The sequence below is a fragment of the Falco naumanni genome, chromosome Z, assembly GCF_017639655.2.
Source record: "Falco naumanni isolate bFalNau1 chromosome Z, bFalNau1.pat, whole genome shotgun sequence".
Taxonomy (NCBI): Eukaryota; Metazoa; Chordata; class Aves; order Falconiformes; family Falconidae; genus Falco; species Falco naumanni.
Genome location: NC_054080.1, coordinates 2,527,953 through 2,553,657, shown reverse-complemented (window position 1 = coordinate 2,553,657; position 25,705 = coordinate 2,527,953). Strand labels below are relative to the sequence as shown.

At 39.2% G+C, this 25,705-nt stretch overlaps 1 protein-coding gene across 1 annotated transcript in view; it reads right to left on the bottom strand.

The window, feature by feature from the left end:
* VCAN (versican) overlaps positions 1 to 25,705 on the bottom strand; it is a 116,753-nt gene that overhangs the window by 76,558 nt on the left and 14,490 nt on the right. Inside the window, exons 3-5 of the mRNA XM_040580720.1 lie at positions 20,307 to 20,678; positions 8,026 to 8,200; positions 7,788 to 7,915 (exon numbers count right to left, since the gene is read on the bottom strand). Coding sequence (XP_040436654.1) covers positions 7,788 to 7,915; positions 8,026 to 8,200; positions 20,307 to 20,678 — 675 coding nt within the window. The remainder of the gene's footprint in view (positions 1 to 7,787; positions 7,916 to 8,025; positions 8,201 to 20,306; positions 20,679 to 25,705) is intronic.

Genomic DNA, 25,705 nt, shown 5'->3' with positions numbered 1-25,705 from the left:
TGAGAGGTGGTGGAACCCACTGAACTCATCAAGGAAAGATGCCCTTACAGGGATGTTAGAGCTCCAGGTTTCTGTGACTACCATGGCAGATCAGGGTGCCAAGGGACAGGTATGAAAGATGTCTAAAAGTGACAAAATACCATCTTTTCTTGTGTTATATGGAACATTTTAAGGACATTTCCCAACCTGCAGCTATAACCTGATGTTACTGCTCCTCATGAACATTTGGTCACAGCCACATGGTTGGCAGTTCAAAGCTCAAGCACACACAAGACACTGCCATCATGACTTTCTTTTCCTCAGAAACACAGAATCTGTCCCAACCTTCATTTCTAGGACACAAACCAGTGTCCAAATAAGCAAGGAATGACATGGCCCCTTTTAGGGATAGAGCATTTACCATGGCACCTTGAGGACCACGTGTCCCAAGAATTTCCATTTCCTCCTCCTCTGTTTCTCCCTTTGGCCAAAAGGCTGACACAAAAAGGCAGCAGCAGCCACCAACAGGACTACTAGACTGCTTGTACACCAAGAAGGGAAGAAAGACTGCCCACATCTATCTGTCCCCTCCATGCATGTGTGAAGATAATGGAGACCACACTACCCTTGCCTTGAACACTCTGGAAAAAAAGTTACAGATACATTTGAGCCAAAACACACCTGAAAACTTTCATCTGTCTTCACCATAGTCGTGGGCCCTGCAGGCTACATTCGGTTAGTCTGTTTATTGATCCAGCTCACGCTCCAGCCTTCTCCATCTTTCCCAAACTGCACAGGCAAAACACCTTGTCTCAGCTGCAGCTCTTTTCCTCCACCCTGCTACTGTTAAGGGCTGGTTCTCTGACACACCAGACTAATAAAGAGGCATCCTTAACAAAGTCACAAATTACTGTGAAACGTTTTCTAGGACTGGAAAACCACAAAGACCTAAGCAGCTAGGTTCAGCTTTAAAGCAGAAGGCTAGACAAGCTGAAGAAGTCTTTTTCTCTTACACGTTAGAACAAGTTAGTTGATTCCTTCTGATACAAATCAGCATTGTTTTAATTAAACTCTCCTGAATGTCTTAGGTCTATTCTATGCAAAACCATAAGCTCAGCAGGAATCCGCTGCAGTTGACAGGGCTGGCAGAGTATACTTTTCCCATAGGCTTGCCCTCAAGCATGAAGAGTAGCATGGCAACTGCTATACCCCTACAGAGCTCTGCTGTAGCTGCAAAGTGTCGCTGGCTTTTACTAATACAGAGGGAGAAAACGAACTTTGCATTCTGTATGATTCTTCTTTTTTTATACCTTACTCTTACAAAAATCATTTAGACTTCAAGATTTTCAGATCTCCTCAAGGATGAGCTTTATCACATGATGAGCTCGAATACATGGTGCATGAAAACCACCATGGCAGTATTTCCTTCTTGGTTCACTCTGTTTGGGCTCTGTACCCATCTCGAGAACTCTTGGATCCATGACCCTGCATTAGGTCACACAGTTCAAGGCTGGAGAGGTGTCCAGTATAAGCCAATGCAAAGGCTGTGACTCTACCACAGGCCATGAACTAGGAAGAAAAGACCCTTTTCTCTGTGTCCTTGTTTTAAAATCAAATCTAGACATTTCTCTAAAATCAGGATGGACTCCAGAGAAGGATTTCTGTTGTCCAAAACACAGATTACCTGAAGCCATATTTTAGACTATGGTTTCTTTAATTATTGTTAGTAGTAGTCTCATAGAAATTTCCATGACAACAGCAAAACTGCATGAGACTAGGTGGAAAGTATTTAAAGGACATCTGGTTTTGGTTTTTTTTTTTCTTCCCTGCACTCACTGTGGCGGGGGGGAAATGGTGCGTGGAAGGGAGATTGTATAATCTTCCCCACAGCCACCCCAAAATAACTTTCTTAGCATGAGTCCCCATCTGCATATTACATACACTTGTTAGACATATATGGCTTCTGGCTTTGGCCAGAAGACAATGCTGCATGGAGTAGTTTGTGCTTTGGCTCCACACCACACACTCACAGCCCCTCACTTCATCAGTGGGCTTTGGCAAGCAGATCTCACTTTGTCTCTATTTCTGACACCACAGCACTGTCAAATCAATCACATACACGGTTATCTGAAGACAGAATGGAAACCCCTCCTTCCCCATCACCCATTTCCATTCAAGGGATTACTCCATAGAAGACACTGGTGCAAACACCGCTTCAGCTGGAGGTGTTAATAGAACCTCAGAGTTATATCCAAGTGTTTGCAGCTCAATCACTTTAAATTAAAATCTTTATTAGTAAGTGAACTCCCACAGTTAATGGTATCCTAAATGTTTTTGTTAATGCTTGGTACACTGAATTATGCAATGAAATATGAGGAATGTAAATCAGTTTGTAATAAGAGACTATGCCCAGTATCTATTTAATGATATTTTGACTGCAGATTCTTATTTTTATCACTAGGAGCTCAGAAATTTTAAATCCTGCCCATAATTATTCTTCTGTGTGTTTTAGCAAAACGTGAAATATTTAACTTATAATTGTGCAGTCTTTAATCTCTCTGGCTTTCCTCAGAACAAGGAAATGGTAACAGTTAGCCTAGACAACTGGTTTTAATTTAAGCTAATAGTTTGGGTTTCAAGGAGAAATCCATGTCTCTGGCTAACTTCGTGATTTCATATGGCCAGAAAGGAATAAAACTGAAATGGTGTTGCTGCTACAAACCCTCAGTGCAAGTACCCAAATTAGTACTCTAAATTCAATACACATTTATTTTAAAATGTATTGCAAGAATTCCCACCACCATTTATGGCTTTCTGGGGTAACACGCTAATAGCAGCCAACAGACCAATAACTGTTCAATGACTTCTATGTTGACATTCTCATTATAGCCCAGAATTTTGATATCATTAATCAAGCACCATCTTATTCCATGAATAGTCATCCCACTGACACAGGCTTTCCAAATAAGGACCTTTTTAGTGCAAGTAAGTCTAACAGATTTGGCATTGATTTAGAATAGGCTATGCAGATATGAACTTTCAAATTCACACGGAAGAAATCATGTTTGAGTACAGTTCTACAGTATACCAAGTACCCCTAATGTCCTTTTATTAATGAAGTGTTGAGAGTGCTTATTACAAGAGAAAAATACCTTGCAGAATCAGCCTTTGGTGGACAGGGCAATCAGAAATCTGTCATAACCTTAAATCTTGAACTGCAAGTCTTCCACTAATGTATGACCATGTTACAATACAGCAAACAAAACACAGGGTCTACTTTACTGCAGTGTTCACTTTGCAATATCCTCTGTTGCCATTTTATCTAATTCTTTGTCTTCTGTGGATGTGTGGTTCCAAAGCATTATCTCATTGATGTTATATAACTTCAAACTAAATCTGCGTTTGAACTTAACCTCTGTACTTAGAGAAACTGCTTCCATCATATAAGCAATGCCATCTTGGCTCCATAGCCCCATCTCAAAAAGGAAGTCTGGCTCAGAGGCTCAGGTTTCTGTGAAGGCACTGAAAAATAATTTATCCTGCACTATACCATGACGTGGTACTGTGTCTTCCTAACATATATATGCTTCTCTTCATCCAAACAGAAAAAATTAACTTCTCTGCATGTCAGTATGTCTATACCATGTCTATAGCCTATATCCATAAAACCATCACTCCTTCTGACTCCTAGAAGTTATTTTCACAATCCAGTTCATTTGAAAACTTCTGAGAAAATACAAAAACCAAAAAAACCCCAGACAACTAGAGAAAAGGGTTGGAGGTGGGGAATTATTGTTGGTTAACTACTGTAATAATCTGGCATTAAAATTAATCAATATAATCAGAAAAAAAATTAAATCTCTGTGCAGCTCATTGAGGCTGTACAGCTAATTGGCAATTAACACATTCACAGCAGTCGCCCCTTCACACCATACATAGGACCTTCCTGCTACACAAACAGGATTCTTAAGGATGAGTTTTCCTTTGTGTTCACTATTGACCTGACTATGCTTTCTTACTTTAAGTCGATGGTAAAGTGGTTAAGGGAATTCTCCGTTCTTCTCAGATTCAGCTTATTACTACAATAAAGTGCTTCTCGTAGCAATGCCATTATCATAACATAACAAACCATGCAGCCATCATTTATGACACTGTTTTGTCATAAATGGATTTGGGGGCACAGAAATTGCTACAGGAGCAGGTCGATATTTCAGAGCAAAACCACCTGCTTGCTTTTCTTTGTTTCTACTGCATTCAATGAAACAGGATTTTGTAGGCATATTTCTTAGTTAAACAGGATTACGCTCAAGAAACAAAAGTTTCTTCTAACAGAAACAGATCTGCAGGAGGCCAGATATTAACTAAGCGGTCAGTCCGGAGCAGCCATCCTGGTTTACATGTACCCTCTTTGGATGTGATTTTCTCCCTTGCTTAACCCCCATAGTTCCCACTGAATTTGTCTGGACTTCTGGGAGATTGCTATCCTATAGATGAGGTTGGGACATTTCTGTGGCTATCCAGCGATTCCACAGTTCTCACAGCTGTATCAAGCAGTTTGAAATACTATATTAAAATAGCCTGTCATTCTTGAAGCCTCGGTAGCAATCCCAGGAAGGCAGGCAGGGCAGCACACAGGGGCTGTGCCAGTACAATATGTACCAGTCTAAGATGGAGTGCTCTTTTTCCCTAGTTTCATAGAATCGTAAAGTGAATCATAGAATGGTTTAGGTTGGAAGGAACCTTAAAGACAATCTAGTTCCAACCCCCTGCCACAGGCAGGGACACACACACACACCCCAGCCCAGGCTGCTCCCAGCCCCGTCCAGCCTGGCCTTGAGCCCTGCCAGGGATGGGGCACCCACAGCTGCTCTGGGCAACATGCTCCAGCACCTCACTACCCTCACAGTAAGGATTTTCTCCCTAACACCTAATCTAAATCTAAATTATTGTAGTTTAAAACCATTACCCCTTGTCATACCACTGCTGGTCTTACTAAAAAGTCTGTCCCCATCTTTCTTATGAGCCCCCTTTAAGTATTGCAAGTCAGTTATAAAGGGCCCCCCAAGAATTTGGAAGAAAAGATCACAGAACTTTTTTATAAATGTGTATTTTGAGAAACATTTAGATAAAAGCTAGGTCAAACATATTTTGCCTTTGGGAAGGACGATAACTCACAGGCATCGTTGCTTCCTGCAGAGTTTCATTCTGAACCTGTACCCATCTCTGCGGTCATTCTGTCACCATACAACGGGTTTTGTAAGTCTTGGTGAGTTTCAATGGATCCCAGAGGTGAAGTGGCCAATCACAGCCTTCAAGTCAGACCTTCAAGCCCCTGTAGGTCTTGTTCCTGTAGGTCTTTAACCCATGCCCCATGCTAGGAGGCCTTTAAGATACAGGCTGAAACTGTGCATTTGCTTTCATCAGTTATCCACAGGAAGCTACTGTGCAAGGAAGAAGGTAAAATGGACAGGCTTATTGTTAACCTGGGTTGATAGACCAGTTCTCCCCAATATTCTATGCTGGTTTGTATTTCTGAAATACTGAAGGTTTCGTATCCAAACAGATCACATTACAGCAGTACAGCTGACAGGCCACAAAGACATGCATATATTTAAAGAGATCATCATCCACATAAATAGGACAGAAACATACAGCTATCCAGACAGGAAAGCCAGGTCATAAGACCTGCTAAATGAAATTTTGTGACAAAGAAGAATCAACTATTTTTCATGAGAAACTAAAAACCTATGCGTGTGCATATTCATCAAAAAAGACTGCACAGTCGCTGTAACCTCTTTGAACCTCATGGCCTGGTTCCAGGTTGTTCTGAGCACAGGACACTAGCCTCAGTGAAATAGGCTTTAGTTTTGAGGTTTTTTAGTTTTTATTTCTAAAACCTCAGTGAGAATATTTGACTCTGAGAAACTGCTGGCTCACACGCATCCAGGATAAGCTTCTATATATTAGTTACATTTCTCTGTTCTTTAAGAGGGAAAGGAACAAGACATGGCTTTTCATCCAGGAATGATACAGATTAGTCCAAACTTCTTTTTTTAAACTAGGACAGATCCAAATTGAATTCAATTCAGGGATGATTCAGAAGTCAATCCCATCAAGGACTGATGGAGAATCAATGTTATAAACTCTAGGTGTTCGCATGTGCTGCTCACTGACAGGTATTGATAGAACATTAAATAAAATTCAGACAATGCTGAGCACTAACAAAATTCCATCACTTAATTTTCAGATTTTCCAAGGTTATATGTTTTTTGCGTCGTTGCAAGACTTGTATTGCTTGTATTTTATAGCTTCCCAAGGTGAACATAGTCTGGGGCAGATCCTCAGCTGCTAAAAGTAAGAGGAAAATACTCACTGATTTCAATGACTAAAGTCTCTATAAGTTATCAGCAGGAGTAAACTTTGCACGACCTGATTAATTTCTGCTCTAAGATAAAATACAGACATTGAGCACCTTAATTCTGCAGTTGCTTGTTACAAATATTTGTACACATACAAAGGCAGGCTTGCTCAGAACCATGACTGATTTATTGTTCTGCTGACTCCAAGAGCACTGGACTGAATGCCTGTAAGTCAAATATCAGCCCAAAAGATATTTAATTAGTAAATATAGATATTTTTTTAGAAAGGAAGAGTGAAACTGATATGAATAAAAACCTGTCAAGACAGAAGTAGTGTGACACACTCAGACCACTGCAGTAGACGGAAAATGTACTTTGGTTCTGGTTGCAAAGTATTTCTGTAGCAGAAGAAGTTCCCAAGTGCATAACCAGCACAAAACCAAAAAAAGAGACTGCAGGACAGCAAAGGCTATTTCTGCCTTTCTGTTTTAAGTATATGTATTTAACTAGTCACCGTAATTTCTAAGCATAGGGATATCTGGTGTCTGAAACGTTATCTATAGGTCCACTGAAAGGATATAGTTAAATTCACTTCCAGATGACAGATTATAAGAAGCAATTTCACCATTACAATATAATACAAAGATTTATGCATGCTAGAGCTGCCCAGTCACAGAAAAAAAATTACTATATTTTTCTTTTTACAATCAAACTCTTTGTTCAATAAATATCAATCACAAAGCCTAACCATGGATCACAAAGTATTATGGGGTTCACAGTATGACTCACAATATGATTCCATGTGGCAGTATCATAATAACTCTGCTGCATTAAAGCCATTTATTTAGCAGTTTGGGCAAAGGCTGTAGTCGTACTATGGAATTGCGAAGAATTTTACTAAAGAAGATCCAGACTCCTCAATGGAAATTTTTTGCTTGTTTTTTTCTTTTTGATTCTGACACGCCCCTTTTTTCAAAAGATGTTATTAAACTTGGATTGCAATTAAATGTTTGCATTATTTTATGCCTGGCATGTAAAAAGCTTAATCACATACCTTATGAACTATAATATAGTTAGCACATGTACTATATCCATCGCGGTTTATATGTATCTCTCATACATTGTTTCTCAAACATTAAATTAGTTTCTTCGAAAATCCTTTTATAACATTCAAAAAATAAGATGCTTCAACAGCAACTTTTGTAAGTTCTACTGCACTAACTATAGCAGCTTTAAACCTGACTGTCTCTTTGTAGACTCCACATTCATCTTTAATTAAGGCCTGGCTAGACCACAAACTATAGGTTCACTTCAATCAGCAATTCTCTTTGGATTCAAAACAGCCCACACTTTTCTAAGACAGAATTACTTATCTCTTTGCCTTTCCACATTAGAATCTCCAGTCATTTCTGAATTTTGCAGTGCAGAGTAAATATGGACCTATCTTACCTTCCATGTGTTCCACATAGCAATATACATCGTAAGTTTCATTAGGAAAACGGCGCCCATATGTTCTGACTCCTTTTTTTCCCATTTTATCTCCAAAGCAGCCAATTCTTGGATGTCTAATTGGATACCTGAAATGCAGCATGGTTATATTTATTATTATGATAAGTTAGCATTGTAAGTCTATGGTAGGCATATTAATTTTGGGAAACTGTGTCAAGGGGCCTTTTAAATGTCTTACCTAACAGTCTGGTCAGACAACCAGCCAGCATCACATTGCTCAAATCCATCCTCATAGGCTGCTTTCAGTTGTTCTGGGCTTGCTATGACAGCACCGTTGTCGAGACAAGTCTGCTGAGCTTGTGTAAAATTCAGAGTATACCTGCTGGTTGCTGCACGATAGTGAAACACAACACCTGAAAGACAAAACAACTGACATTAGTGGCACATTTTGCATCATCTCTGCAACCAGCATCATACTGAAACTTTACATAGGTGTCTTTACAATGCTGAAAACAGATGAGAAGAATAAAAATCATAAAAGGCTAAGAGATATGCTATCATATAAATGATGTCCCCCCCTCTAGTGGCTACTACCAGTAATTCTGTAACACCTTATGTCATAAATAGTTGGTGAAATTATATTCACTGTACACACAGAAAAAAGTAATTGAACCATATAGGTATTTTCACTGCTGTATTACAGGAATTCATGACAAAAAAGGAGAATGAACCCAGGCTTTTCCAGTTGCAATTGCTGGTCAGTTGATTGTGCTGCAGGCAAGGTTGCTCATGTTAGCAGTGGTACCTGACATGTCGGCTTACTGGTCTACATGGCACATCCAGTTGCAAGTCAAACTGCGTGACCAGACAAGACTAAGCACATCTGATCCTTGGAAGAAGTGGGCTTAAAAACAAACTTTCCAAAGCAGCCAGCTGCAGGAACTGCACCCAGAATTGCCAACAGTGAATGGGGGATCCCTTGAGTGCTTGAGGTCTGCTGGATGCAGTGAGACATATGACCAATGGGGACAGCAAAAAAATTGTGCTTTTGATGCAGAATTGTTAATCAGTGATGGCCTTGATGCCTGTTCCTATGCATCAAAACTTACTGCAAATACAACTCTTACAAATATATGGCTGTTGGTCAACTTTTCAAAACCATGTCTTCCTGCACACACTACAAATGAAACAGACAAAACAAAGCTTGCTTTTATTTGGGGCCTTTCTGGTTCTGGAAACAATCTTGACAATTTCAAAAGTTACTTAAGCACGTCAGTTTGGAGCGTGAGGCCTAGAGTTATCATGGCTTTGGCTAACACAAGATCTGTCTAGAAGCCACATTCTGGTTGCTATACACACATAATTCCCACTGAATTCAGCCACAGCTGCACATGCACACCTTAAAAAAAACATAAAGGGCTCCAACTCCAAAGTGGCAGAAAACAGATATTCCACCTTGCCAAATCACTTCCCCCCCTTGCCAGTGTTTTAAACAGTTTAGCATCAAAAGGATGTCCCCTGATGATCTCTGAAAAATAACATTCAGCCTCACTTACTGCACTCTAAAATCTTCAGACGCATTGCAACACCATAAAACATCCACTATACAAAATTGCTACAAAGCAAGAAAAATGAACCATAAAATCTTCCTTTTCTCTGACAATTTTATTGGAGTACTTCATAAGTAAATGACATACTGTAATACAGTTTGGGAAAATGGTGGCATTGTAGCAATAATGGAATTAACAACAAGCATTTGTTATTAGAGCACTGTTGAAAGATAGAAGTCTGCTAATTTATGAGTAAACAGAAGAATGGGTAACTTGGAAAAATGTTGATTCAAGGGGTCCCAACATATTTATAAATACTTTTTCTTATGCAGAGAAATTCAGTAAAATTTTGCCACTTATCAAAGGTCTGGATATGGCTAATTAACAGAAAATACACATTTTGTTCTTCTTGTGATTCACTAAGAAGTTTTCTGAAATGAAAATAGAATACATTATCTGAAAAGTACTCACATATAGGTTAAACTTCGGTGATCAGACACCAATTTCATCAAAGCTACTGGCAGAGAAACAGGAAATGGAAAAGGAAATGCCGGGAATCCTCATATTTCATCATTTAATACGGAGCCACACACCAGCTGCAGCCACTAACTGGGAGCTTACAGACCACCAGCATCTCCCTAAAATGCCTTTTCAGAACACGGACTGCACCCATCACTAACAGTGCTTCTTCCAAGCAACGATGTAATTTCAACTTCAAATGGACCCAAGCATTGTTTAGCAACAGTGACAAGTGAGGAGTTACACCCTGAAAAATTATGGCTATTTTTATATTAATAAGTTAAATATTCCAGGTGCCTGAAAATCAGTCATCAAGTCTTAAATTGTTAGATTAGTTCATGCATTATTTGGCCCAGGCCCCATAACATCCTTCCAAATGATTTCTGGGCAGCCTTCAGGAGCTAGCAAAGACCAGGGACAACTTCCAACGGGCATCTTCATCCTGTGCTGGGAGCCAAAGGACCATAACAGCACGGATGGGGCCACACTGCTCCAGGCAGCCTCCGTGCTAAAAGCACGGACTCAAGGACATTTTCTTATTAATGTGAACTTGTTCTACCAGGAGAGATTGAAAGGGAATGTCAGAAAGATAACTTAACTAGCTCCAGTATCCCTGCATTTTCTCCGTTATAGGACATGCTCCATTGCCTGGTTAGGGCAAATTTACATACCATTTACATTGTCTTAAGATGTGCAAAACTTCATTTATACATATATGTATGTATTTAAACATGTGCATGTGTACATATCTTGGCTTTGTGTACCCTAAACAGCACTGCCCCTTTCCACATGTCAAACAGAGCACTACCTCACAACATAAGAAGAGCTGGGCAACAGCAACGAATCGCATTTGGAATTTAAAAGCTTAAAATAGCAAAAATATTATTTGAAGATTATTTTTAAAGCTGTGGTATGCATTAAAATACTTATGATACTGAGACTTCAGTAACATTGGTTGACACTGTGAGCAAGTTAACTGCTGATGTAAGTGATCATTATTATATACAGTGGTACAGTACCAAATAAAAACATGAGTTCAAGTGACCTTCTTGGTGTTCTGGGTCTAGAAATAAGAAATGAGTAATTTTTAGAGAGCTTACCACAGAAGCAGATAAAACATTTACCCTGATTCATAAATATGAACCCAAAATAATATTCACAAGCTGAGCACCTGACTTTACTACAGGTTATTGTTGTATATATACAAATATTTTACACAGTTTGGGTTTTTTTTGTTGTTTTTGTTTGGTTTTTTTTTAGGGTAACGTTGGTGTTTCTATAGATACAATATTTGACACTGGCTCTAAAACTCAGGGTCAAACCAGAAATGCCCAAATATGTGAAGAAATTTGTCCATTGAATTTGTTGTTTTAATTTTAATTAAAATGTATTTTATATGCATTCAGATTAATTGCCTTTTTTTTTGTTGGATGGTTTGTTTGGCGGGGGGCGGGTGTGTGTGTGTGTGTGTGTGTGTGTGTGATTGTTTGGGGGTTTTTTTCACAATTGCTTAACTGATGCTGTATGACTTCAACTAGGCACAAGAGCACTGCTTCTCAGTACAGCCACAAAAAGGTTCATTTACTTAGCAGTAGATGAAAACGTCTTTATCTGGACTTGTATTTTTTTAAAGCTTCCTACTGCTTAAATATATGAGTGCATTCTCCACAACCAGCTATCACTCCTCTCATTTCTTCCATGTCAGAAGCAACCACTGTCCTTCCTAGCTGGCATACGTTTGGGATCCCAGTGATACCTGAATAAGGCAGGACTAAAGAGTTAATATCGCTGCCAATTTAGAGTAGCTTTTGCAGGGCCGAGAGGAGACTTCGGTCATTTGTAAATCCTGGAAAGGAACTCGGAGAATGCTTTGTTCTCCTCACCCTGATCCAAAAGGTAAACTTCACCTATTGTTTAAGAGTTGAAGGCTCTTCCATTTCCAGTGAGGAGCTAATGTACATAAAAGAGCCTCCAAGATGAATGGGAAGGAGGAGGTCAGTATGTATAAGCCTGTGCAACAGCTGCAATAATTAGAAGACCCCCTGGGGCTAAGAAGATTAAAGTGCAAGTCTTTCATTGTTTCAGTTAGACACAGAGAGAGGGGCAAAAACCATTCTCTGAGTTTTTGTACTTTAAAATATTTGTCAAGGATTTTTTTCCCTTTGTCAATTTCCTCTCTGAAAGAAAAGGCAAGAAAGGAGCTGTCCTCGGAAGAAATAAAGCAACTGGAAAACAGACTACAGCAGTATAACGTTGTCACCGAACATCTGGCAAACAAAGTCAGTGTAATTACAGGAAGGAGTAGCAGCATCTGCAACAAAGAGCATTCACAGTAAAGTAATTTGTAGCATCCAGAATTCGCTTCTGCCTAAGCAAGACAGAATGTATTTTAATGGTTTATCTCTGTCTTAGACCAGAAAACAAAAATGTAAAGTATTTCAGTTTTAACAAACTAGGGCTTTCCACAGGTAATAGCCTGGTTCTGTGGTTTCACACCTTTGGGTTGCAACTTTGCTTTATTACTTGCCAGGGTATCATGTAGCAAAACCTCATGGAACTGCAAAGGAGGGGGTCCTGGTATGGTTAATGAATTACAGTTCACTTTCACTAGTGAGATCACACTGCTGCAAGATGCACTGTTGGAGACACACAAAGCCTCAATTTCAGAAGTTGTCTCGCACAGCAAAGAATATCTGAAGTGAAATTACTATGATGGGAGTGGTTGTTATTGTATATTCTGTTGATTTCTACATTCTGTTTTGTGTTCAAACCTTAGCCACTGTAGTGCAGACCACTGCAATAACCCCCAGCCCACTGCCAAAGCTACTGCACAGTTTGGTGATCCTCCTCATCTTTAATACAGAAGACAATTTACATTACAGACACATGCCAAGATACAGGTTACAGGACTGAGCGCTGTATGAAAGGAAGCAATAGGGCAGCATTTTCAGTTTCCTGCATGAATAATTCATTTGTGTTTCTTATTCGAGGTTTTGCACCCATCTTCTGACCCCTGTCTTAGGCTTTGGCAACCTGAGAAGAACAGGCTTGCCTTGAACCAGCAGGAGCTCCCTTGCCAAAGGCCTCAGGGTACTTCTCTTTGTGGGGAGAGAAAGTACATACCAACCGCTCTGCTCTCTCAGCCCCAGCACCTCCTGCTCTCCAGGGACAGAGCTCGCATATTGCTCCTCCACGCAAAATCTTTGTGTTTGTCCTCAGAGAGCAATGCAGTTGCATGCAGGTGTACACAAGGTCCTCTGACCAAGTTGGTCCAGATACAGAAAGCGATTAATGCTGAGCTTTACCTGTATTTTTCTCAGGGGGAGGACTTCTTTACTACATCTGTATTAATGTCTGAATATATGTTGGGATCAGCTGATTCACCCTGTTATCTCTGTACAGCAGCTTACTAGGTCACACAAGCGTTCACTGAGGCCAAGGCACTGCTACTTGAAATTACTTTAAAAAAAAAACAAAACCCAAACACGGACTCTCAGAACTGTCCTCACGGATGACCAACACCCTAAAACCAGTTTAGCCATTTAGTACTGGCCTCTGCTCTACCATCCCACATGTGAAGGCTTGCCACTCACTTCCTGGGCTCAGAGATCTCCCACCAAAGCTCCTCCATTCAGCCCAATGCAGAAACCCCACAAGCTTGCCCATCAGCTATGGCAGCTGATATGTTCCCTGTCCCTGTGTGAAGGGCACAGCAGCTTGATCAGAACATTTCCTTCCCTGTTCCTGATGTGCACTGCACATAGGCACTGGGTCTTTCTCACCCAGAAGTAAATTTCCTTCTCCCGTCCTGTGATAGCCACTACCCATTGTGCTTTTTCCTTCCCAGCTACAGAGGCTGGGGATTCCTTGGGATCCACGATGCAGGAGAGTAAAACACAAGCTTCAAAATGCAGCAGCCCATGTTAATTTAGTTAGCAAGGATGCACGGAAGTTCAGCATCAAGAGGCAGTAACATTTCAAGACAGATAAATCTAAAAGATTAAATAAAAGCATCTCTTCGAATGCCATACTTAAGAGATAATGAAGGGGAATTCTGGCTGTAGAGAGAATAAATCAATTAGGTTGTCAACACACCATCTCTCAGGGCTAACAGCACAATTGTGTGGCAGCGTTCCCACATTGGAAACAACTCCCATTTATTATCATTATAATGCCTGCAAGAAAGAAGAGTTTGCATAAAAATGAAAATGTGAATTACCACTACTCTGCTTCCCTAATTGCTGCTTCTTTCCATTAACAAGGTCAGTATTTTAAACCCAGGATTTTCTTTACTGGCTTAAAAAAAAAAAAATAATACAAACAAAAACCCCAAAACCTACAAAGACTAAAAAACTATCTCAGACTTGCAGCAGAATCAAACAGAAACTACCAAAATGAGGCCCATGAAAACAGTGGTCTCCCAAAACATCAGTAAGAAAATAATAAAGTGTTCTCATTATCAGTGAAAAATATTCACTGACAAGATACGAAAAAAAGAGCAATGAAACTGGAAGGATCCCATTTGCTACTCTGATCCACTTCAGTCCAATCACCTCCAAGGAGGATAACAATAAAATCAGCTCAAATGAGTGATTTGTTCAGACTTTTTATTTTTGATTACACTAGGTCACATTGCCCAATACCATGGCACCACACAAAATGAGAATTTCATTAAATACCCAGCTGTGTTCCAGAATGAACAGTACTGTTACATTACCTTTCTAGGTCAGCTTTTTATAAGGCATCCCAAAACTATTTTATATAAGTGGATTTTGTAGTAAATAGAGGGAATAAATGTGGACATAGACATGTACAGCAATACTTTTATAAAATCCTTTCTGGGACACAACTCTAACTAAAGTTTGCTTTGCCTAAAGGTTAGAAGTCTAGTCTAAACTAGTCATCTAAATGTCTCTAACTACTGACCAGGGATATGGACACCCAGAGAGCTCATCTCACCCAAGATTCTTGTCAGAGAGGAGCTGAAGGCAGTATGGGTCTGTGTGTTTAGCTTAGACTAGGCACGTGACCTTAAACACTCCAAGGTGAAATAAATCACACCCCAACTTTATGTTTCCTATTTTCAGACTTGACATCCAAGTCAAGGCTGTGAATTTGTGTTTGGTAAGCTATTAGCAGGAACACAGACACTTGGGGATGATCTTCAGAAGGCATCACCTGCTGGTCGTCAACCTCCAGCTTGTTCCCATGTATCTCTACTGGGATATAGTGGAAGCCCACTAGTGTCCAAAAGCAGCTTAAAGTGGGAAAAAAAGTGGCAGCTCAGTGTTACCTACTAAGAAGGGAAAAACATCTCTCTTACGTATCTGAAGGATTCTGAGACTTGACATTTTCAGACTAAAAACGAAGACAAAATAACATTAAGCATTCAAAAACTTTAAGGCCAAGGACTAACGTGAGACAGTTTGACTTGTGGGTTTAATAACATCAAGAAGTCTCAGAAGAAAAGCTCAAAACACTGTAGAAAGACAAAATTACAAGTGCTGACAAAGGAAGAGTGGCTCCAGAAAAAAAGGGGAAAATTCAGAGAGACGTGCAGAGAAGGCAGAGAAGACAACACGTAGCAGGAAAAATGAGTATGAACGATGTGTTCTGCATATTTCTTTCCTTGTAAGAAGCTGAAGCATGTAACACTGTAGTACTGTTAGATACATCTTGAACATGAAATATCCCTGTCTGAGAGGTCCATGTAATTGTAACAGCAACCAGGGTGTAAAGGAAAGCAGTTCCCGCAATTACTGAACAGGAAAGGCGGTATGTAGTGTGATGAAACGGCCCGTCTGTGCAAACCTGCAGACCTCTCAGCACTGGCACTATCCCCAGCCTCAAGGACAGCTCTGCGGTTGCAATTAATGAGCAGGGCAGGCTGCCCCAAAACTTTCTGCACGGGCTAGTCCTCCCTCTTACACTTTAACCAGCAGTAAAATGAAAATAGTAACATATAGGGTACAATTCAGTGTAACCCCACTGAGCCTAGAGATGAAATATGCAAATCACCTTATAACCTCTGTGAATGGGTGCCTTTGCTTGATTTCAGGAGTAATAAAGGCACATAGCACAGCATGAAACATGGTTATTTACAGTACCAAAGGAAATACAGTAAGCGACCTAGCATGTCCTTCTAGCATGGCTTGACTTTCGAGGATCAAATCCCCAGGACTGTACACAAAGCTGAGTCAACCTGGCTAGTAACATGAACATAACCACTTTTATACCCCTAGTAAAAACAAGTCAGTTCCAACTTAGCTTTAAGCTGGGCAGTTTAAAAGGAGTTCATATCAAACTATTTCATCTCTATCACAAGCTGCTGGTACACATACAGGTAAGCACTGCTCAGCAGAAACAAGGCACCATGTTAAGCCACAGTGTCTTGGTGATGTCTCTGAGCTCCTAGCGAACAGCTGTTGATACCCAAGTAGTTGGCATAGGTTGTGCCTATAACCAAAACAAAGGAAAAGCACAGTATGAAGGCAGTTTCCAAGATCCTGCCAATCTTTAGATTCTTTAGAATCTTTAGATTTTTTACGAAGATTTTACCTATCAAAAATCACGTAGTAGAAATATGCAAAGTAGAGACAAAGGCAATGTGGGTGCTTAAAGTATATCTTCCTTTTGAATAAGAACTAACTGAACCAGCTGTGGTTAAGTGGTGGCTTAACCAGAAGTCCAGCTATGGATACAAAAAATTTACATACATTCAAAAAACAAATAGAAAAAAAAAAATCAGTGCAAGATTGTCTAACATAGAGTCACCGCCACAGGAAATACATGGGTGACAGGTCTCTGACAGCAATGAAATACACACTAAAATTTGTTACGTTTGCCTTTTGCTGTCAGCTGTTACTGCTTTCATTGGAACAGGACACTGGGACAGACGGATCTTTTGTCTGAAATGGAACAGACTTGAGTTTGGTTTTGGCCTAATTTGTTAGGAACATAAAATTAGGCAACAGTTGATTATATTAAAAACAAAAACTTCTACTCAGACCCTACATAAATAACCCTATGGGAAGGCAGGATATGATGCTGAAGCATTTTGAGTCAAAGAACCAAAATATGGGTTTGTCACTGTTAAAGAAGGCAGTTTTGTATTTACATTCCATCTTCTTGGTAAAGCCAGTATTTATACAGTTGTTAATAACATATAAATCTGACTTTTCTGAACTTAAGAAGTTCACCTGACATCTAAAAAAATAGTAAATTAACTGGATATTTACATACAAATTATAAAATTTGTCTGTTGTGATAGCTACACAGAAAATAAAAAAAGATGCACAATTACACACATCTTTTGTAAACAGTATTGGTCTTGAAACTCAGGCATAAAATTTTTACTGTTAACTTTCAGTGACTATTACCAATTGTTCAGCTTGTACAGCTTAACCTGGGGAAAATTATATGCTACAGAGAAAATTCTTTCTCAGAAATTCCACTTTTTATTCACAGCATATTCCATCACTGGTAAAATATGTTCATTTGCATGGGTTCAATAGCAGTTTCATATTCTTGGCATATCTAAAGGAAAAGATAGAAATAGCAATTACAGTAATTTTTTTCTTAGTCAAGTTAGGTCTCCCAGTTATCTTTTACTTGATTTATTTGAAAAACAAAGAGTACAGCTATCTAAACTTATCTGCCTGGCTTCATTGATGCTGGAATGGGCTTTCTGTTTGAAAATTTCAAATGAAGCAATGTCTGTAAAACAAATGAAAATCCTGAAAACATCTAGAATTTAAGTCCTACATTGGTTTAAAAATACTCTAATGAACAAGCATACAAACCCCATAAAGTTATCATAACAACAAAGGAGCAATTTCACCTACTTCACCAGAATGATGCAGTTAAGTTTTGGCCTACTTCATTTGGCCATTTCTGAGAAATTCATTAAATTAGACTTAACAAACGTAACAGTGGTGGCACATAAAGAAAAGATGAATATTGTTTTCTGAAGCATTAGTAACATTTCTTCCCACACCTAAATTACCCCACAAAGGGAATTTTGCAGAAGCTTACTATCTTTAACAAAATTGTTCTGCTTCACTTTAGGATTAAGCCATGTGATCAGGCAAGTACGACCTGAGCCAGAGTTACCACTTTTTCAACAAACATACATTCTACGTCTACTGAAAAACTAAAGCAACACGTACCTGCTGAGTCCTCAAAAACTGCTGCACAAATGCATTTTGTCTTTCATTTGGGATGAGTATAAAACATGCAGAATAGCAAAACGGGTGATAACTTTACCAGGACTTCATGGGTCACCCTGCAAGCACCATCCCCAGCTCCAGCCGGGAGAGCTGACCAAAACACAGTGCTGAACCATGCTGGCTGCCAGCTCTGAAGTTACCACAATTAATGTGGAAAGATCTCCCCGCACCAGGCTAATGAGGGGCAGCGAAGCATGCACAAAGAGAGTGTCAAGAAGATCACATGTTCCCAGTTGTGCAACATAATGGAAATAAATTACATTTGGGCCTAATGATTTGGTTTGGTTTGGTGTTTTGTTTTTTTTTTTTTTTTTTTTTTTTTTTAATAAAAGCTGAAATCAGCTTTCTGAAATGAGCCAGAATATATGAGTGGCAACATTCACATGAAATCCTTAGGAGTCTGATAAATGGCATCTGTTTGTTTTATGTAGAAAATGGAGAACAGAGTGCACAAATGACAACCTAACAATATTATTTTCCATTTGGGTCAAGACCTAGCTTTTCCCCCTCCTGAAATCTTGACATTAAAGGAATCATGGAAAAGAACAGTTCCAAAAAAGTAAACAGAGTGTGTGAAATTTTCTTTCAGTTAAAAAAAATAATCTGATCAGTTCATCTCATTGCAGTGTTATACAGGAGCACTAACTACAGAAGCTAAATTATTACCACAAATCATCAGATATTTTACTGTAGTGAACATCTGCTGCTCCTGGATATAGATATGCAGTCAAGGGAGCACTTGTAAAGGAATGAGGAATGCCAGGTACACTAGTTACTGGAAAGTAATGTTCAAACCAGGATTTCTTTTGCTTTTGCCATTAGGACTAAGCAGTTTATGAAGTTATATAGACATTAATGGTTACACTGAATTATTGTATTTCCAAATCAAGACCGCGCTTCAACATTTTTCATTGAATCAATGCCAAAAGACTGTTCAAGTTAGGTTAAGCACATTGGAAGAACAATGCAGTATTAAGCTCACCAAAAAAAACCATCTTAGCCGAAGTCATAATTTCCAGCAGCAAATATTAGTGTTTGTTTTGGAATTCAGTCATCTGAGTAAATACTGAACTTCCAGAAAACACCTAAGTGCAAAGAAGTGTGAGGCAGAGTCCACGTGAGCTGGTACATCCACACAGCACAGTGTTGTTCTAAGCATGCAGAGTAATTTGGATCCAGAATTTGCATTTACATGGCACAGAGCCTGGGCTAATACGTCCTGTCTTTCAGCGCGGTTTGTTAGCTCAGGCTCAGTGCCAAACTGACAGGGCTATACAGCACCAGGTTCTGGAGTGGTCTCTATGCCGTACTTATGGTGCTGTGTAAGCAGGCTCTTAGCAGAAAAACACCTATAGATCAGATGTCCCCTCTGCCACTTTACACAATTTTGAAAGTCCCATCTTTTCAGTATTTTTACATGTACACTTCTCCCTCTCAAAGTTTCAGAGGTTATTTCTTTAAAGTGATGACCAGAAAACTCTTAGTCTTGGATCCTCCACATGGAAGAACATCAGCAGCCACCTCCCTATTTGTTTTCCTGCAGTTTCTGCCAGATGGGTGCCCTCCTACCTATCCAACCTTTATTACTGGGACAAAAGAAAATCCTCCTTTGTCCTTGACATTCCTATCACAGAAAGAGTGGTTCCCAGTTTTGCTGGCATTATGGTTGTGTACATCAGGTAGCAAGATAGGCCCACCACAGCTCCAGTAGCAGGGCAGTTGCTCCTTTTCATCCTACGCAAACAATTAAAAAGAAACTGCTTCTGCCTGCCAAGTCTGTCATCTTGTAATGACATTTTCAGACAGATGCGTTAGTACAGTATGTATCATGTTTCAATGGGCTGGTCTGAGAAAACTTAAGAGGTATCTCCTTAAAAAAAAAGAAAAAAAAAAAAAAAAAAAAAAAAAAAGAAGAAAAAACTTGTCTTGCAAAGGGTATAAACCAAATCAAAGTATTAAACTACTCTGGGAATAAGGAAATAGCATTTGTTCCAGGAATCAAAAGTAGCCTCCCTGAAGGTGTAAGTGATAGAGAGCTACAGATTGGAAAATATGAAAAAGAATAAATAAAAGGCAGAAAGAGAATGGGAAGTGAACAGTTAAGGAAGAGTAAATTGCTAAAGATAATCCTTTAAATACCCTCTCTTTATATGTTAATTACTAACTTTTACTGTTTTAGCTGAAATCACTGTTGACTACAAAGGAAATGGATAAATCCTTACCCTCTACAGCCAATGATACAATGCCTTGTGTGTCTTCAACTCCGTACATAACATCACAGCGATATACCCCTGCATCACTTGCACGCAGCTTAGAGAAAGTCAGCGAAGCATCACCTGTCTCCTCTGAATTGGTTGGAACAGACACTCTGTCTTTGTAGCTTTGACCTATTTTGATGTTGCCATTTTGGGCCACCAGGACTGTGGTTTCTTTTGCATCTTTTCCACTTTTATCCAGTTCAACCTTTGACCATTTGATTCGAAGATACTCAGCTGCATAGCTGGAGGCTATAGTGGGTGTGGTTGAAAAGAAGCATGGCAGGACTGAAGTTCCAGAGAGGGAACCCTTTACAAGGGTTTTTTTTTCCGCTTTGACTAGAAAAAGAGGAGAGAGGGGGAGAGAAAGGACAAATCACATCAATGGAACAGCAAAATCAGAAACAGATACATTTCATTGTTACTTAAGATTCACAGACATGCAAGACCTGAAATCCATGACACTGAGCTGATTTGTAACAGGACTGATCAGTGTGAGCTAAAAAAGAGTTTGCATCAATATCCTAGGCTGCTGATGGAGCCCTTTTCTGTTTGGGCAAATCTAATTCACTGCTCTCTGATGTTTTTTCTCCATTTTTTATAGTCACCCAGTAATTGACCTTCTTTGGAAACTGTTTTGAAATTTTAGATGACAGATGAATGCTAAGAGTTGGCTTTGTACTTCATAGGAGCAAGACCCTTCTGAGTGAAAAACAGCGAGTTACCTCACATTTATTGCTGGCCAGTAGCATGCATACAGGATAGCTACTGATGTTTACACCTTGTCTTACCTCACAGTAGCTTGTTCATTTGCTCCTATCCTAAAAGCAAAACTATGACTTTGCATATATGGCATCTCTTACTCTATTCTTTCAAGGGTTAACTCTTTTTATTGCACCCCCGCAGTGAGATTCTCCCAAATAGTCATCCTTTTATAATTATTTCCTTGTCACTTCAAGGACTTGAAGACTTTGCAGAAATAAAGTATTCCAGGGTGTTGAAGCAACGAAGGAAGTACCGTGCACAGAAAGTCACAACTTGGCTCAGACTTGACATGATAGGACCTTTATCATTTTTTATAACATCTCCATCTGCAAACATTTTACAGTGAAATGCTTCCATCTGATAATATCCTGAGGGGGAATTTGACTACTGTTCATCCAGCCTGCACACAGTAACTGTCTGAAGAGACGAATTCTGTTAGATTTATTTTTATGTGATGTTGTTCCATCATACGTAATGGCTTAATGAAGATTAAAAGCTGATGCACAACAGTGTCTATCTTACCTCTTTCACTGTCCTGCAATCTAACATTTTTTGAAAGGTGGAACACACTGATCATTAATTTTAAGCAAGCTAGGATTCATAAAGTTTAGAAATACAATAACTTCAAATACTAGCCACCAGAATGATGAAATCTGAGACACCAGCACATGACAATTATGTATCTATTTATCTATCATCAAAAATATCACGTCTCCATAAAGAGCAGAAGATTTTTTGGGGAAAAACCACGAAAGTCAGAAACACAGAAAAATTGCTCAAGCTGATTATTTTTAACAGAGATGACTTTATGCAGGATAAAGTATTTAATAGTATTATTTTTAAAGGTTCAATACAAGAATGATCAGTTTGATGACCAAGCATTTTAATAAAAAAGTACTAACTAGAAAAAACAGAGAAAAAAATTAACTGACCAAGGAAGACCCAGAAGTTTAAATGGAATTCCTCGGGTCTCTCCATCCATACCTACCTAACTGGAAATTCCTGGGAACACAATGCAGATGCACTTAAGATGACTGTATCAAAACTGATTAGACCAAAGAGAGTACATCAACAATGGGATAGTGCTGTGCCATAACAGCTGCATTGCACCCAAAGCTCAGAGGAAAAGTTCACATGGAATGGCACTATCTAAGCAAATTTACCAGCAAGATGCTCACTCTGTGATTCAGGCATGCAGTGAGATTCTCGTTTTTCCATTAACTTGTAAGCAGAGACCAGTGATGGTACAACTCACATTTAATAGTTAAACAAACTGATCACTTCATACACTTTGGGCTCAGACCTAGCAAGAATCTAGCTGCAAAACGGAAAGACAAAACCAGGTCCAATATGAAACTGAAGACTGGAGAATTCACAAGACTTGAAGACAAGCCTGTAGAAGTTACTGAATACTAAACACTAGCTCAAAAGCTTTGGTTGCGTGCACATTAATTTAAAGAAAAAAATCCACTGTGTTTTTTGGTTGGTTGTTTTGGTTTTTTAATTTCCTTAAGGAAATAAAAACTTAACTCGCATAGAGCCAACTGGTTGCCAAAACCTAGAAAGGATTGATTTTATCCTGAAGATGTACAGTATGGAAATACCACTGGCTTTTATATAATTTTTAATTTATTGAAACTTCACTGAGTTACAGTGGGGTATATACATAAAGAAACAGAATGAATACTCAGTCCTCTCAGTTGTGATGACATTTCTGCCAAATTGCACAGGTGGAAGATTAAAATCAGTCTCAAAATATTTAGTAATTATTATGATCTCTTGTCATCTATATACATTACAGGAACTTCTTAAATGAAAAATGACCTAGTTATAATTATCCTGATTGACAGAATTTTAATAAACTTTTGAGAACGATGTTTCTGGTTATGAGTGGTCCGGAATATTAGCACTGAACCCTGAGGAAATTTCCTCTCTTTAAAATTTGTCTGCACATCAGCAGACTTAAACCCTTGGCAAACACAACATATCAACATGATATGCAAACTAGATCTATCCTTAATTGGGCTATATCCCAGAATAGGAGACCATGTAGGTACAAACATGTCCATCTAACCAATGCCCATAGAAAGCATTATAAAACTTTATTTTATACATGTAATATTTTATTACATAAAAGCACTCTTTGTTTTGATGAGAAGAGGGGAGAAGCAGAAAGAGAGGGGAGAGCTTTACCCTATTGAAAAAGAAGAATTAATATTTGGCACTGAAGCATAAGATTAAGCGATGTTCCTGCACAGTTCAAAAAAAGCTTAATTTCCTGCTGCAGTTCAAGTTAGTTAATTAGGCAGAATTTACTGGCCAATGCAGCAAGCATTGATACCTTCTATTAATGCATATAGCCCTTTTGTTCCTTTAGCATTTTCCCTACGCTTATACTCCATGTTATGTCTCCTTTTCAGCCATTGCCAACGGTATGTGATAGACTATTCCTTAAAAGGAACATGGCAGGGAAAAATATGAACAAAACGTTTTGTAACTGCTTGTGAATTGGAGCACAAGCTGAGAAAAGCAGATATTTGCCAACATTGTCTTATACCATATCCCCATCCCACCATGTAGGACCTAGAATACTTGTTACATCACATAGTCTTGAACAAGAGGATGGTACTAACATAACTAAGCTGGCTGACAATTAATATAAGCATTTTTTCAGTTGCTAACTAATATGTATCAGTCATGCATAATTTATTAGGGAAAACACATACACAATAAAGAAATAAAATACACAGCTAAGTCTAAATCACCTGGCCGCAAACCATATCTTGCCATAACTCCCAGAAAAGTCAATGGAAGATTTGTAAAGGATAGTGGGACTGCAGCGTTGGGCCGAGAGCAACACAATGCAGTCAGATTACAAACAGAGTCAGTAGACAGTGTGCCTTAGCAGCTGAGTACTTTTGTTGTCCTCCCCTGTTTAAACATTAAATATCTCCAAGTAGCAGAAAGAGAATGTATAATGAAAACTTCTCCCATGAGATGTCCTGACAGAAGACAACTCTAACTTACTGCATAGGATTTTGCCATAACTTATTACTGTCTTATTTTCTCCAAACCTAAAACTACGGCTATGCATTTGTATTGGTTTATCATGCAGTTGATGACATGTGGCACACACTTCCTTAAAAAAAGTAAAATTCCAATTTGCCTTTTCATGCTTTTTTTCCCCCATCAAAACCACCTTAGGTCCTCCCAGTCCACGATTTCAGCTGCAAAGTCAGCTTATCCTAGCAATGACACATAGCTTGATATCTTTCTTTTGATGTGGGAGGCAAACTACAGAAGAACTTCTTGCTTAAGAACAAAGCCTCTTTCCCTAGAATTTCTACTTTTTTGTTTGTTTGTTTTAAATGTTATAAAATTCTTAAAATAGAAATTTAAAGAGGAAATAAAAAAGGACAAAATCCTGCTCTTTTGTATTACATTAACCATAACTATCAGACCAATGGGTCATAATGGACAAGAAGTCTGAAAAGAATGCCCTACATGAAGTGACACTGCTTAGAGCAATTTTGCTACGTAATTAAGCTCAAGGGAACAGAATGTTGCTACTGAGTATGCAGACAAAAACCACATGCTCAAAGAAGAAAAGATTCTATGTCTTTTAAGCCAAATTTATGAGACAAAAAACCCCTGAATACCATTTTTTAGTTCATCAACAACCTGCTTAGGCATATGGTATACTGCCCTGCCTACCAGCAGCAACAGAAAGGATCAATGTGTTCTGTTAAACTGGCTACTAACACTGAGCCCAACAGAAGTCTTTTCATTAACTATAAATATTTTAATGAAGATAATGATAAATTAAAATTAATGCACCACTTAAACTTGCATGAAACTGACATCAGAGGTAACAGACTGAGACCCAATAAAAACACTCACTGAGTTCTTTGCCAGGTGATTTGTGGTCTGAGCAAGCAGAATAAGAGAAGGAGGCACAGAGTGATGAAGAACTAACTACTTTCATATTCTGCAAGGAACTCACAGGAAGCCACACAAATGTATGTCTCAGCTGCAGAACTCAACGTAACATATGCAGACATCATAGGCAGGCACACATGCATTTTATAGCACCTACAGAACATAAATGTGATCAGATAAACTGATGTTTAGTATATTCTCTGACTATAGCCTGTTTGGAAGGGATGGGATCTGTCTGCCTAGAAGAGGCAAGGGAAGCTTCGGCAGCAGGCTGGCCAGCTTGGTGAACTGGGCTTTAAACTGATGGACTCAGGGGATGGGGTCCAAAGTGGCAACGCCGATGCCATTGCAACCAACTAAAGAATAAGCCAGGCCAACCAGAGCAGCGATATAATCTACCTTAGCTGTCTCCCAAGATGAGTACCAGATGGCCAGCCACCTCAAGGGTGTGCATGGCTATGGTGGACCCTCTTGTGCCCCTCCTGGAAAACCTGCGTGCTCAACTGCCTCTCTGAAACGCCCGTACACTGATGCACACAGCATGGGGAGCAAACGGGAAGAATTAAGAGGTCTGTGTGTGGTCACAGGGCCATGATCTCATTGCAGTTACAGAGACATGGTGGGATAGCTGGCATGACTGGAATGCTGTCATGGATGGCTAC